Source organism: Aspergillus alliaceus (assembly GCF_009176365.1).
Source record: "Aspergillus alliaceus strain CBS 536.65 unplaced genomic scaffold BDW43scaffold_51, whole genome shotgun sequence".
NCBI classification, from domain to species: domain Eukaryota; kingdom Fungi; phylum Ascomycota; class Eurotiomycetes; order Eurotiales; family Aspergillaceae; genus Aspergillus; species Aspergillus alliaceus.
In genome coordinates this window covers 29,500-43,901 of record NW_022474734.1, presented here as the reverse complement: position 1 = coordinate 43,901, position 14,402 = coordinate 29,500, and the positions used below count along the sequence as shown (strand labels likewise).

At 45.3% G+C, this 14,402-nt stretch overlaps 4 protein-coding genes across 4 annotated transcripts; 2 read left to right on the top strand and 2 right to left on the bottom strand.

Moving 5' to 3' along the window:
• Positions 1-37: 37 nt before the first annotated feature.
• Positions 38-2,608, bottom strand: BDW43DRAFT_314764 (nucleoside phosphorylase domain-containing protein; the record flags this gene model as incomplete). Its single annotated transcript, XM_032047895.1, has 2 exons — positions 38-1,534; positions 1,597-2,608. Coding segments are annotated over 2 exons (2,509 nt in total), but the record flags the coding sequence as incomplete, so codon positions are not given.
• Positions 2,609-4,818: 2,210 nt separating this feature from the next.
• BDW43DRAFT_322067 (SDR family oxidoreductase) lies at positions 4,819-6,166 on the top strand. Its single transcript, XM_032049478.1, has 2 exons — positions 4,819-5,372; positions 5,429-6,166. The coding sequence occupies exons 1-2, from the start codon at positions 4,870-4,872 to the stop codon at positions 5,958-5,960; spliced, it is 1,035 nt and encodes a 344-aa protein (XP_031896400.1). The 5' UTR covers positions 4,819-4,869; the 3' UTR covers positions 5,961-6,166.
• A 365-nt stretch (positions 6,167-6,531) lies between these two features.
• On the bottom strand, positions 6,532-7,538 carry BDW43DRAFT_287898 (isochorismatase family cysteine hydrolase; the record flags this gene model as incomplete). The annotated part of the gene is made up of 4 exons (XM_032043205.1): positions 7,016-7,538; positions 6,822-6,941; positions 6,733-6,753; positions 6,532-6,662 (listed from the first exon to the last, which is right to left on the bottom strand). The coding sequence occupies exons 1-4, from the start codon at positions 7,360-7,362 to the stop codon at positions 6,533-6,535; spliced, it is 618 nt and encodes a 205-aa protein (XP_031896399.1). The 5' UTR covers positions 7,363-7,538.
• Positions 7,539-7,799: 261 nt separating this feature from the next.
• On the top strand, positions 7,800-9,550 carry BDW43DRAFT_314761 (Zn(II)2Cys6 transcription factor domain-containing protein; the record flags this gene model as incomplete). The annotated part of the gene is made up of 4 exons (XM_032047894.1): positions 7,800-7,859; positions 7,884-8,582; positions 8,645-8,785; positions 8,834-9,550. 4 exons carry the CDS (start codon positions 7,800-7,802, stop codon positions 9,548-9,550), a joined length of 1,617 nt encoding a protein of 538 aa, XP_031896398.1.
• Between the last annotated feature and the right edge of the window lie 4,852 nt (positions 9,551-14,402).

The window sequence follows — 14,402 nt, the reverse complement described above, 5'->3', positions numbered from 1 at the left end:
ATCTGTAGCTTCTCTGCTTCCTTCCATTGTCCTTGACCCCAGTATGTTGATGCAAGGTCGGCCATGCTGGTCAGAGTGTCAGGATGCTCTGACCCTAGCACCCGTTTTGATGTCTCCATTACTTGTATCTGTAGCTCCTCTGCTTCCTTCCATCGTCCCTGACCCCAGTATGTTGATGCAAGGTCGGCCATGCTAGTCAGAGTGTCAGGATGCTCTAGCCCTAGCACCTGTTTCCGGATCGCCATCACCTGCATCAATAACTTCTCTGCTTCATTGTACCTCCCATCACTATCCAAGCAGGTCCCCACTCTCCGTATAAAGTCAATATACTGTTCTTGTTGTTTTTTAAACTCATCCTCACCCAATAAGGATAGGGCATGGGGTAGGTATTCCCTCCAAAGCTGTCGGTTGGTATAATCATTATGAGGGAAGGTCTCATTTAATCGGTCTGCTGCTTTTCTTATGTAAAGTGGAAATTGTTCTTCCTTCCTCATCCAGTTTCGAGTTGCCAGGTGCACCAGGCGATGTAGGGTTACAGAGCCATTCCCAGGTTGGATAGTAATAAAAGAGTAGGCGCTTAGAAGCCCCAGAGCATCTGTCATCTTCTTTTTGGATGCCGGCCGTGGAAGGAAGGATTCCGGGATATTGCGCGGATCAACACAAGCCATAAGTGATAGATAGTCAGAAGCAAGTCGGTCAAGCTTCTGAACCTGACGAAATGAGATTAGCCATGTCATGGCTACTGGGCTTTGGATATCTTTGTACAGTCCATCACCACTAAAACCCTCACTTAATAGCTCCACAATATCTACCTCTTGTTCTTGGAGAAGGAGCAAATAATCAGGCACTCCTATACCATTTTCGTTGATATATGCTGCAGCTTGGGTAATAGCTAATGGAAGGAAAGTAAGCTTTTTAAGAAGTGTAATTGCTGTGTAGCTATTGTTGAGCAGGCTTTTGTGAATTAGTGATTTTTCCAGAAATTCCACACCAGTCTTTTCATTGAGTTCGCGCACTTGTATCACATTAGAGGATCCCAGTTTCACAGCTAACTCCTGATTGCGAGTGGTAAAGATAGTATGACCTCGCTCATTATAAGGAAGGAAGTCCTTGAGTGGCGGGGCGGTACTACTACCCTTGATCCACATGTCCATATTATCTGCGTTGTCGAAGATTAGAAGCCATTTCCTCTCTCTTTGGCTAAAGTAAGCCTTGATATAGTCTTTCAAATCTGCCGGCTTCACGTTCTGGATCCCTAATATCTGTGCAATAGTTATCCAGGCCTGTTCAACACCCTCATAGCTTGTGCATGGGATCCAAAAGATTGAACATTCAGGATCTCTGTCTCGCGTGCGGTAGGCTAGCTCTAGAGCTATTTGGGTCTTCCCAACCCCTCCTGATCCGGAAATGACAAGCTTTTTTGGTCCGTCCGGCACAGAGATCAAATCCTCCAATTTGTGGATTTCATCCTGGCGGCCCACAAAACGCGGATTTCTCCTAAATGGAATCATCAAGTAAGGGTTTCTGCTCGCGTCTATGAACCATGAAACATTAGTATACACAAGGCTTTGCCCACACTAGATCACTATCGCTAACCTCTGTCCTGAGGCCTCCAGTACTCCAAGAAAGCTTTTGCTGCGGAGGCTCCACTCGCTGCAGCATACGCTTCCCATGACTTGCTTTTATGGCCGTCTGCATAGTCACACACCCCCTTAATATGGATGCACGAAATATTATCCCACACGCCTGCCCCCTCCATTTCAAACCCAATGACCCTCTCTTGTCTAATGATTTCATCACGGTGTTGTCCAGATCTCATTGCTGTATCAGTGGAGGCGACTGTTCCAATATGTGTAGAGACCGTGACAGCTTCCAAGGTCTGTCGACGACGGATTACCTGGGTTTTGTCACATCCAAGATAGTCACAATCCTTCTCCAGTGCTCCTTCACAAATCTCATCAGGTAGGTCACCTGAACAGCCACATTTAATAGAAGAAGCATGCCCGTGATGCTTGTGAAGATAAGAAGCCTTGAAAAGAATATCATTGATTTGTGGATGGTGCCACCTGGTTCCTCCTTGCTGAAGCGTCTCAAGATATTTTCGCATCTGGTTTTGAAGTTCGTTGCAAGCATTATCAGCACTCAGGCTATTCAGAAGAGTCTGAATTTCTTGATCCGGCCTTCCGAACGTGTCCTTAACCCAAGAATTCCGTTGAAAACCACCAGGGTATTGCCTGCCGAAGTCATATTCGATCACCGAGTCACTGATAATAACATCGCCTAGGAATATCTCCTGACAGTTTGGTGGCGTTGGGACGCCTCCACATATACCAACAACTAAAGCAAGCTGGATACCAGTGTAGCTGACTTGCAGGCTTGAGGCAACACTTGCTGCGCTTCCTTTTCCTATTCCTGGCAAGTAGCACAGGACCACATCATGGTTGCCAATCCTTCCGTTAATGTATGAATTCGCGTCGCCTTGCTGCTTGCCATAGTATTTTGCCAGCCGATCGTAGGTTTCATCGAAAAGGGCTTCAACGGCGTCAGCCTCGAGGGGGAGGGCGCAGATAATCGCGATCGCAAAATCATTCCGGCTTTTGGGGCGCATTTCAGCTCAAAATCGGCTCAAAATAGCAGAGGCTATGTCACAATTTAGAACAGATATTTATAGAGACCCTGATGCGTCAAAGACAGATACGTAACGAGGATATCAATCCGTGAAGCTGGAGGGTGATCGGGGCTGAGGTCGTGGGAGACATGCGGCTGTTGTATCCGCAGCCTCACGATTGCACTCACCAACCACGGGGCTACAATAGCCGCCTATAGGAGGGGTAGTGCATGAGGCCAGATCAGGATGTTTGTCAATGACGAACACGTCTCGGGGAAGGCTGCGGCTGACAGGCCAAGAGAATGATTACCAATGACATGGAGTTCGCTCCACGGCCTGTATTGACGAATCCACATCCCTTGTGTGTCAGGTCCAGATGGTTCCACAGTGAGATGACATTTAGATGTTAACAGATTGCCAAATCTGTGGCAACTGAGTTGTTCACGGCTGAAGCTGCTAGAATCGTGTATTAACTTTACACCTCCTGTAAGTTTGGCCATAAAATTCATGGAAAATACAGGTTAGTGTCTGCCAAGAAGCCTTACTTACATGCTAACTGTATACGTACTAGTGTAGGTACAGTAGGGTTCGGGAAACAATCTGGAATAGTCTGGGGCGGGCAGGCCGGTTGTGCAAGGCCCAGTAGGCTTTCTGACTTGCTGTAATTATCGGAAGGCGAAAGGTCTGAGTATAGGTGCATACACTCAACCATCCACCCACAGACACACACACACAGAGAGAGAGAGAGAGAGAGAGTTTGCGGGCTTATGAATACATCTCACTGAAAATAGTTGGTAGGGCTACAAGTTTTCAGTAGAGAGTTGTTATTTGGACCTCACGCTAAACTAAAATAGGAAAGTAATACACAGCGCACTCGTAATACTGTAAATAAGCCTACTCGTTGGCTTTGATGCCTTTAGTCTTTCCTATTTAGGAAAGATCTTATAGCACGATAGGATTACTCCCTGCCTGAGTATCTGCCTTAGTGCCTGCCTGCTGGAGTGCTTGTTGTGTCAAGGGTGTCTACTATTCAGGGTAGAAGACCTGTCAACTAGGTAAGGATACGTAGGCTAGGAGAGAGAGAAAGATCAAAGGCAGGCAGTAGATACTATTCAGACAGGAGACTGATACTTGATCTCCTACTACTACTAACGATTCGCTAATTTATAGCTGAAGACTCTGTACGTAAAGGGTTCAGATTTCCCGTTGAAAACCAAACCGTTGATGGCCTGATGTTCCTCATCGGTGGCCGGTTGTCCATACACCTGGGTCAGGGTATCCTGTACGGCCATCAGGCCGAATCGCTATTCAATCTGTGACATGTTCGGTCCGCTTGAAGCCTGAGATCTCTCGATTTCTAGAACCCCTAGGTCTTCCACGGGCTCGTATAATCAATGATTCTAGTAGGTGGGGCCATTCAATTGGCGGATCTAGATCTAGATCACGTAGATCAAGCGGTTCTACCGGGGTATCCCGTGATATCAACTATTGAGGATAGAATTCTGAGATAGATAGTGGTGTCCTAGACACGCGATAATGTAGAATAATATAAATACACAGGATTCCTAATGTTCTAGTGATGATCCCTGTACAATTTTTAATCAATATCTTTCCTAGGTCTATTAATAGATCATGATTTTGGATACTAAACACCTTATTCAGTTGTAGTTTAAGATATGATGAATAACTACACTAAATAGCGGTTTAACCTGTAGATTACTAGGGGTCTGAATATAATTATCTGCAAGCGCTTGCTCAATCTGAAGATAATGATTAGTAATCATACACTAGATTGATCTGACCACGTAAGCTGCCTGCCCGGGTTGTACCTTGGGTGACTATCCCGCAAAGGGTAGCCACTGCGCCCTAGGTATCTTCTCGAGGTCCACTAGGCCAAGTAGGCATCTCCGGTACACAGTATAAACTTGAATTATAAATCGCTTTCGCACTAGTCTATTGTGGAAGTGAGAGCGCGCAAACGAAATATAGTTACACCCATTCATGTCTTCAAATTACGAAGCAACAGGCCATGACTTTCTATGTATAGCTAGTATTTCGCATTCGGGGCAAAAAATGCGACGACCAGATAATTCCGAATGCACTTACTTTATTCTACTCTCAAACTCTCATTGTTGGAGGATTAGGTCATCCTAACTATAATGTATAAAAGGAAGGCAGATAGGTCGCAGGTGAAAGTAGAACCGTACACTCCGCGATATCTTCGATTTATTCTCATTAATCTGAAAGCATATCAGAGCAACATGTCGAATGCCCGTAAGCTCATCTTGATCACTGGTGGAACTGGTTTCATCGGAAACCACACTGTTTCAAAGTTCCTTTCGAACGGGTATCGAGTTCGAGCGACAGTACGAAACCAGGATGCCTGTGACCGTCTCCTCTCTATCCATTGGAGACACCGGGATTTGCTGGAAACGCAGATAGTTGCTGATATTACAAGACCCGGGGCTTTTGATACGGCCGTCAAAGATGTTGATGGAATTGTGCATATGGCCTCTCCATTCACGGACAAGATCACCGACAACGAAAAGGATCTGATCGTACCAGCCATCAATGGTACAAAAGGGATCTTGCGAAGCACGGTTTCCTTTGCGCCGAAGGTGAAGCGAGTTGTTTTGACTTCTTCGTTTGCCTCAATTGCCGACTTTTCGAAGGGTCTACGACCGGGACACGTGTATGAGGAGTCGCAGTGGAGTCCTCTGACCTACCAGGGGGCGAAGGATGGCAACAGAGGTCTTGCCTATGCGTAAGTCGAATTTCCTGTGATCAAAATTACTGGCCATTTGCTAACAAATTTAACAGAGGCAGCAAAATGCTCGCGGAAGAAGCAGCTTGGCAGTTCGTGGAAACCTCGCCCGGTGTGAATTTCTCTCTAGCAACCATTAATCCGAACATGGTATACGGCCCAGCGTTCCCTGGATCAGCAAGTCTCAAGCACCTGGGCCAATCTATGTCAGATATATATGCGCTAATGGACGCATCTCTGACTGAAGTTCCACCAACCATGTTGCCTGCCTATGTGGATGTTAGGGATGTTGCGAGAGCCCACCTTCTGGCATTCGAGACAGACCAGCCACAGAGATTCCTTATTTCCGCAGGCGACTTCGACAAGCAGAAGGTCTGTGATCTGCTACGAGATAAGATTTGCGAACTGAAGAGTCGGGTGCCTGTCGGAAACCCAGGGAAGCCAAGCGTTGGTGAGCACTACGAGGTCGACTGTTCCCGGGCTAGGAGCGTCCTTGGCATCGAGTTCCGGTCCTTTAACGAGACCTTCTTGGATATGGGTCACGCTTTTATGGAGATTGAGAATGCCAAAAAAGAGTCCCCTCTTTGAACAAGGTTGTCTGGAAGGGCAGCAGAAGATGTTGTTTTTGGTTACTTAGCTCTGTTATTGTCAAAAATCCCCTTTGCTTTAGATTAGATATTTGGTTTTGATTTTTAATCGATACTTTTCTTTTGCCTCTTACATCGTTCGGGTGCTTAAAATTTCGCAGGTTTGACTCTTTAGAAAGATAGCTTTATAGGTCCTAGCAACCTTAGCTACCTCTACTTATAATCTTTCAAATACATGGTTTAAAGTCTAGAGAATGTGTATCACTATACCATTAGAAATCCTCAAAGACACATACTGTCTATAAAGCATGGAAATAGCCAAGATTAAGCTTGTATTCCTCCGTTGAGGTAAGAAGATTTGACACTTTCTCTGTTCTACACGTTAAATACAAAACGAGCCTCTACGCCGGGCTTAAAAGATATCCCCGAGTTACCAGGGAACAAAGGACATGCTAACCAAGTTTTGATTTATCTAGTGGTGAAGCTAAACAAGACAGAAAATTGAGCACTAGAACCAAAATACAGACTACCATGGGCCCATCTACACTGGAACCCTAATTGGAATTTCCACACTCAAATACGCCCCTTTGAGAAGGAAGATACCCACTGGTTGACAGTCATAAGCTGGTCTGCGATCACGGGCCAAACCAGATTGACTGCTGCCTTTTCTAACTCAATCGACAATGCCGCAGTTGCATCGGTACTGATTCAAAAGTTAGCAATCTCGTCTCAAGACCTTCAGCCTTTAATATCGGAAGTAGATTGAAACTTACATCAAAGTAACATGGAAGCCACTATTCAAACAGAAGGTATCCTTAGTAAAGTGTCCGACCAAAAGGTCAGATAGGTGAAGAATACTCACATTTCACGAGCAGCACGCGCAGTAGACTCCACGCATGTGTTGGTGGTTAAGCCTGCCAACACAATATGAGTAATGTCATGCTGCCGAAGTTGATACTCCAGGTCGGTGTTCGCAAAGGAACTGTCGTTATATGCATTAGTATCGTCCTCTATACAACAGAAGGACTCGAATAGGATTGGCCTTCTAATACTTACCTGCTGTTCCAGTGTCGAGAGACAACTACATCGCCATTGCTAGGCTGAGGTTCCAGTTCTTTCAGAATCTGGCCACCAAACTCTTCAGAAAAGACCGTATCCTGTTTGATTCGAATCTGCGACGCATTCATGTGGTTCCAGCCTGAGTAAGTTCCATCCTTGGTGATTTGGTGGAGACCATAGAAGATAGGAATGCGGGCTTCTCTTGCGCCGGCAACCAGCTCCTTGATATGTTCGAGAGAGTTGGACGACTCCAAGCTAGCCTTGATGAGAGGATAGATCTTTCCATCGGGGTGGAGGAAGTCATTGAGCGGATCAACAAGAACGACAGCAGTACGAGCGCTCATGATTGCAAATGATTGAGTAAAAATTATGTTTGGTGCAAAGTAAGTTAAACCACTATACCTGGTCTGCACTCTTATATCCCATCCCTTGATAGTTGATTTATAAGAGCATCGGCGTTCGGTATTTGATCATTGAGGGTTACCAGGAAATGATTATTCAACGAAAAGGAGGACTCCCCAGATTACGTATGAGTTGTGTAGAGGAAACACCAGAGTAATATCGATCTTTGGGCGCTGTGACTTCCATTTTGGGGCTAGTGTGGCGAAAGGGCGGAATCCTCGGGTAGCCGTGGACAACTAAGCTCATAATCATTCTACGTGGTGTATTGCTTCTTGAAATATACTCCGAATACATATTTGGCAGTCACTGAGCGCCCGCTTGAAAAGAAATGGCCCACATTGGAGACTCTCAGGTTGTCTGCTAGCCGCCAGGTTGCGCCATGCCGCTTTACCCGGGAGCTTCTCAAGGATGCGATGAATGCCGCCGACGCCGCAAGAAGGTATGGATATTGATCCGTTCCTAGAGTGATACGCTTGGACTCTGCATTAATGCCGAAAACAATAAGTGTGATCTTAACAAACCTGAATGTCTTCGGTGCTGCAAAGCTGGCATCAAGTGTAGCGGCCTGAAAGATTCACGGACGTTCATCAATCGGAATGCTGCAAATCTGACCCAACAGACTGATAAAAATGCGCTAGTCTACGCATTACAAAATAGAAGAAAGTCGAAGTCAACCGCCGCCGACTTTGAGGGCCCAAGTAGCTCAGACGATTCTCAATCCCGAAGAACTACGCTAGCTGCCACTGAGCCAAGTCTACCCTCTGATATAATTTCCATTGATTTTCCTGGGCGCTTGACGTTCTTGGCATTGATTGAAGACTTTAAACCCGTTTCCCCGGGGGGTATCTTCAGCGGTGATAGAATATCGCGAGACGACCCCATTTATTCAAGCGCAGCCTTGTGCATTCGAGCTTTACTGCCGCTCACATCTTTGCGGATTGGCTCGCTCAATTTGTCTATCTTCAGTCTCCTTACGACTTATATGGGAAACTTGAAAAGTGACATAAAGCTAGCACAACTCGCACAGTCATCGTACACGTCCGCCTTGAAAAAGTCGCGTCTACATATCCAGAAGGTCATGGGGAATAGCCAACCCGGTGCTCAACCAAAGGCTAACCTTGAATTGATCTTGCTACTAGCTATAGCTTTTCTGGCATTTGAGGTGAGAATCAGGTCTATAAATGAAAAAGAAGTTTCGCTTCCTTTCCTGACGGATGTTTCTAGTTCGTGAACGAAAATGAATACTCAGAAGCAGCCCTTTTGGCCCACATCGGTGGTGTGTTAAGCATCTTAGAGCTCTACGGGCCGTGCAATTTCTCTTCACCACAGATGCGACAAGCTTTTAGTGGATTTAGGGGGATCTTTGTACGCCTTCAGTATTCACTGCTCATGCTTCCGCTGACGATCCTACAGCTTTCAGTTGGACTTAGCAAACATATTCCAACCTTTTTATCAGATTCAGATTGGATACGCCTCCCATTTCTGAATATTCGGAAGACCAGAACAGAGCGTCTTCACGATATTGCCTTGCAGATACCATGGCTCTTTTACCAAACAGATCGATGGTTTAATGGGCTTGAGAATTATGCTTCCAACGATTCCAACCGCCGAGAAACCTCAGACTCTCCGAAGCAAAATCTAGAAACCGCTCTCTCGCTTTTAAATGATTACTGGGCGGTCTTTGATCAAATGGAAGAGTGGCAAAACAACTGGAAAGCTTCCGAACAAGGCCCCCTGTATTGGCATTCTGATATCCCAATGCCCAGCAAGGTGATCGACGTCGACACAGTTTGCATACCTTCATTCCCAGATGAAACATACCAAGTCCGCTTCCAAAATACCCAAAAGGCAGGACTTGCTGTTACCTTCTGGTCCTTTCGTCTGGAACTTCTTATGGGAATGATCAAACTCCAGCGAAGCTTGCTCAGCACACAGGTTGAATCATTGGAACAGAACCTGGCCATGGCGGAAGAAACAGCTTCTCTGATTCTGCAAACCGCACCATACCTTACATGTTGTTTTGAGGGTGCAGTGGCTTCAAAGGCATCACTTCGAACTATAACGAGATACTTTGAGCTGGGAGATTTGGAGCAAGACTTTGATTCACTGTCAACTAGCATTAGAGCGTGAAACGCTTATCTCATTCCCAGTCTCTATGAACATGAACTTGTGTGTCACGAGATACGCTCGGTCTTTTATATCATGATAAGAAAGCCTTCGGAAAAAGAAGTTGGTGAAAATTTTTCCCATACAAACACAGAGCGTAGGACTATTTACTAAGACTACATATAGGAACACTCAAAACTACCCATATTTTCAAATACCATAAGTCAATGCCATTATATCACAATCCCTTACAATATTGAGGGATTGCTAGGAACACAGCACGAAGAAGGAAAAGCGTTCTTCGACAGGGTATCAACACAGATAGCCGAAGGAGGGACCTAGAGACCGGGTTTCTTCTCGAAGAAATTCGAAATTCGACGCGCGGAGCATAATGTTAACGGGCTCACTAGGCATGATGGGGAGTCCTCAGTACGGGGGAAATGTGTCAGACCGAACTGCAGGTAGTAAACGATATCGGTGTTCTATTAGGGTTTAAAGAAAAGACAATAGTTCTAGTTTATTATCTTTCTAATTAGATTAAAATTAGTACCTTAAGGCCTTAACTGTTAATTTTTGTGGTTAAGATATATTTTATCTTAACTATAACTATCTGCTATAGTTAACGCAATCCTTCCCTCTCACCTCCTCACTGTAGATATAGGAAGAAAAGAAAAGATTAATATAAGAATATTAATCTATTTTATCTGTAACTCTTTTTCAGAGTCTATTATGTGAGGGACTTATACTGAATCAAATAGTTGATTAGGTAGTCTATTACAAAGACACTAAGCTAAAGAGAAGAAAAGAAAACATGAAGCCATCATGTTTTGTTGTCCTTTGTAGCGGGCTGAAGCCCGTTAGAATACCTATTCGTCACGTGGTGTATTTCGACACCTCCTTCCTAGACTTGTTAGGCCCGCGGGTTGGGTCGGGTATTTTTTTCATATTTGTCAACCCGGCCCGTTGGGTTTGAGTCGGGTTAAGATTATATGCAAACCACCCACGGGGGCCCACGGCTGTAGATCCTTTTCCAATAGGGTAATGATCTACTTTTGATAGAATACAGTCTCCTAATACCGTAATTTATCTATATAACTATAGGTAAGTAATATATTTACTGTATTTTATCTCTTGGCATCCCGCGGGCTAACCCGTTGACCCGTGTGGGCCATCCAGGGAAGTAACCCGGCCACATGCCGGTTTATTGCATAGGACGACCCAGCCCATTTCTTGGCGGGTTGGGCAGGGTTGGGCCGGGTTTCGTGGGCTGGGCCTAACAAGTCTACTCCTTCCTGTGATACCTTATTGTCCCATTGTTTGTTGATTATTTCTTTCTTTCTTCTTTGGCGTTTTATTCTTGTTTGATAGCTATGATAGTTTATCGAATGTTGCGGGTCTTATCCCTTACACTATTACTCACTTGAGTGATCTATAAAATAGAGATATTTTATTAAATTTCAATTTTAAAGTAGATAGGGTAAGAAAAAGATCAGAGTAGTTACTACTAAAAACAACTATATTCTACTAGGATAAGTTATCACTTTTATCCAGTCCTAAAAAGGAAAGATTACGAAATTATATATAACTAAGAGTCTAAGAGGGTTTTGAGATTTACTATTGTGGAACCTCATGAGGGTGAGGGTGAGGTTCCGGATCATGGAACCTAACGAGGGACAGTCTACTCTCGATCAGCCCGCGATCATTAGTGAATCTCTTGCTGCCAAAGTATATAGCCAACAGCCACTGATCATAAATATGTTAAGCCCTACAGAATAATCTATATTAATATTGGATTCTCGTCATCTTCGGCCTCCCCAGTCCGTCCACTGTTTGTGTGTCATAAAGCCACCATGTGGTGGCACCGACAAATGGCGAAAATGCTGTAATCTCGCCTGTTTCAAGCTGATACTCCAACCCGAGGCTAAGCATGGCCAGCGACTGCTCAATCCCATCAGTGACCATGCAGCCACCTTGCGAAATGAGACCAGGTCCGTATGACTGCACTGGGGCTGGACATAAGGCCTGGTAGCGAGAGCGGGTGAACCTGTTACCGGTAACCTACAGCCCCATGTTGTGAAACTAGTCTTGTGTCTTGGTTGCTTGGGTTAGATTGGAGGAGGTTGTCGGGATCTTCGGCCGTGGGTATTGGGCGGATTCCGCCTCACGGTCGATCGTCGTCTACAATAAAGACTTGACTACAATTCGTGTCCAATGTAAAGCCGCTTTTTCTTTCCAAGTTGAGTGAGTTGACTGTATTCCCGGCATGTGTGTTGCATCCCAATTAAAGACAGCGCCAGTAATAGACTAACTCGGCAGTACATGAACCAAGACCGTGACCCCAATGCTTGTCAATCCTCCGTGGCGCCAGTCTGGTTGTCCAAAAGCGATCTCACCAGTAGCAGACAAGTCAACTTTTGGTCATTGAATAGTAGATTTCGTTTGCCATCAGAACCATGTAGTCCGTTTTAGAAGTAGCGTTTCTTATTGCAATGGGGGTTCATCTGTTAGTTACTCTGTGACGGGAAGAGGAATAGTTTTTACTCAACTCTCCGACAACAGCCGTGTCATCCACAATGCCGGGGCATGCTCAATCGGCACGATAAGTAATCGTTCGGAAAAGTAGATACACCACATATAACCCCCACATTATCGAGCTGCATATCTGATTTGTATTCAATATTTTCTTACTGCTACCTCCATAGCCTTCCACTAGGCATTGCCAAGGTTATTATGAGCTTAGCAAGTAAAGGCTACCGGGAGTATATGTAAAGGCGTGCGGACTGCCGTTGCATGCCAAACTATTTTCAACGTTAACAAGCTTCATACTCTTAGCTACCGCGTCAGTTCTTACCACCATGGACTCCCATATTGCAGTCGTTCTCATCGACCCACTCAATGAGTTCCTGCACCCTGATGGGTAGTTATACCCACGTATGAAAGCCAGTTTGGAGTTTTCCAATTTCCTCAAACATATCGAAGAACTAGTTGTCGCTATTAGACAAGCCCACATTTCTAACTTTTACAGTCTGCATCAGATCTCTAAAGAGGGCACCTATTTCGGCTGGAACCACAGGAACGCGAACCATATCGGGACCAGGGATCACAAGGTGTTTGACAAAGCATTCAGCGGCCAGATTTCGAAGGGATTTGGACTAGTCTTCTATATACAGATTCTAATGTGTGTCGCAATAGTTCCTTCTCGGACACCGACCTGGAGTATCAACTCCGACAGCGAGACAAAACACATCTCATCTTTGCGGGCATGACCACTAACACATGTGTTGAGACTACTGCGTGCCATGCTCGTGAACTGTGAGCATTTCTATCCCGCTGATCCTAGGTCTTGAATATTGTCGCTGACGCAGGGTGTTGCAACAGGGGCTTTCATGTCACGTTACTGTAGGTTATAACATGCCTTTCAGTATCATCGACTAAAGGCTTTCCGGATAAGTTAGCCGACAATAGTATAATCAGTACCGATGCAGGTGCCGCTTTATCAGTTGAGCTTGGAGAAGCAGCGACGAAAGTTGTCTGGCCGGTTATCGAAGATCAGGTTATGACAGTGAGTGGGCGTCCTCTGTGGCTAAATCGTGACGGCGAGAATTGAACACAGCATACATGCCATATACTGCGACGCTGTCCAGATGTCGTCAATAAGTATTTAAAGGAATTTAATTGGAAGTCACTGCTCGTTATATTATTATTATTATCGGATAAAAGAGTCCGTGAAGCCCAACTGCAAGTTCCTACTATTCCTGATACGGCCTAGTAGCTGTGGACTTCTTCCACTTGGGAATATGATATGAATCTATAGGAGACACGTGATCACTTAGTGGCTTGGCCGGATCACCAACTCTTCTCCCCCTTAAGGCTGGGTCTTCAAGCGGCAATGAAGCAGCCATGCATACAATATGCCACCCGCTTAACTATCTTACTCGATAATCTAGCAGCAGCCAGTCTCCTTGCACATAACAGGCCAGTATCCCACCGGCACGGACTTACAGACACCTTTTGACGGCTTTCAACGCAATGGAAGGAAGCCTCATTCCTCCTGGACTTGTCATATAAGCCCCTAGAGGTGCGCTGGATCCCAGGCCACTCGGGAATAGCAGGGAATGAACTTGCAGACCAACTTGCTAAGCAAGGCATAACAATCAATGGCTTCTATATTTCTCTCTCTCTGTCATATCTCAGGCGGAAGGCAAAACAGCAACTCTGCGCAGACTCCTCAGCAGTATATATAAAGACTGCACCACAGGCCTACCGTAATCTAAATATTAGACCCTATATAAAGAGCAGTCACTCCCCAGAACACAGTCTTCCCTGCTAGGTACTAGGCCGGCTTATAGCTACAAATACAGGCCATGGAGACTTTGTAGTATATTACAGAAAATGCTATCATTCAGTCTACCTGGCAGCGTGCTCCTGTAGTAGGCTAAAGTCTTCTGCTCACTTTTTCTTCTGTCCATATACCAGGAAGCGCTGGAGGGACAGATAGAAGTACTGAAAGGCAGGCCTGTCAGAGACAATTAACTGGCTCCTTTATACAGCTGCCGGGACTGAAGAATTCAGCTATATGCAAGACTCATTCTTCTTCAAGGATATATGCCTGAACTGGGCCCGCTCAAGCACTAGCTATTGCAACAGTCTATACTTCTATCTATATAGAGACAGACAGCATCCCCTTCTATCTATAGATAGCTGAAGCAGGTTCCCATCTCTAGAAGACCAGGCCAGGATAGTGCCAGGCACTTCTTCTACCCTTATCCAACATATATTGTTCAGATTTGTTGCTTTAAGCATGTATTTAGCTAGTTCCTAGTGAGATTTCTGTTTAGGTAGCATGTCCAGTTGCCCCTAGGGAGGCCGCGGATCA

Excerpts from the sequence above, each read along its gene's own strand:
- BDW43DRAFT_322067 (XM_032049478.1), top strand. The coding sequence starts at position 4,870 with ATGTCGAATGCCCGTAAGCTCATCTTGATCACTGGTGGAACTGGTTTC. Across the intron at positions 5,373-5,428 it reads AACAGAGGTCTTGCCTATGC|AGGCAGCAAAATGCTCGCGG; the intron begins GTAAGTCGAATT and ends CAAATTTAACAG.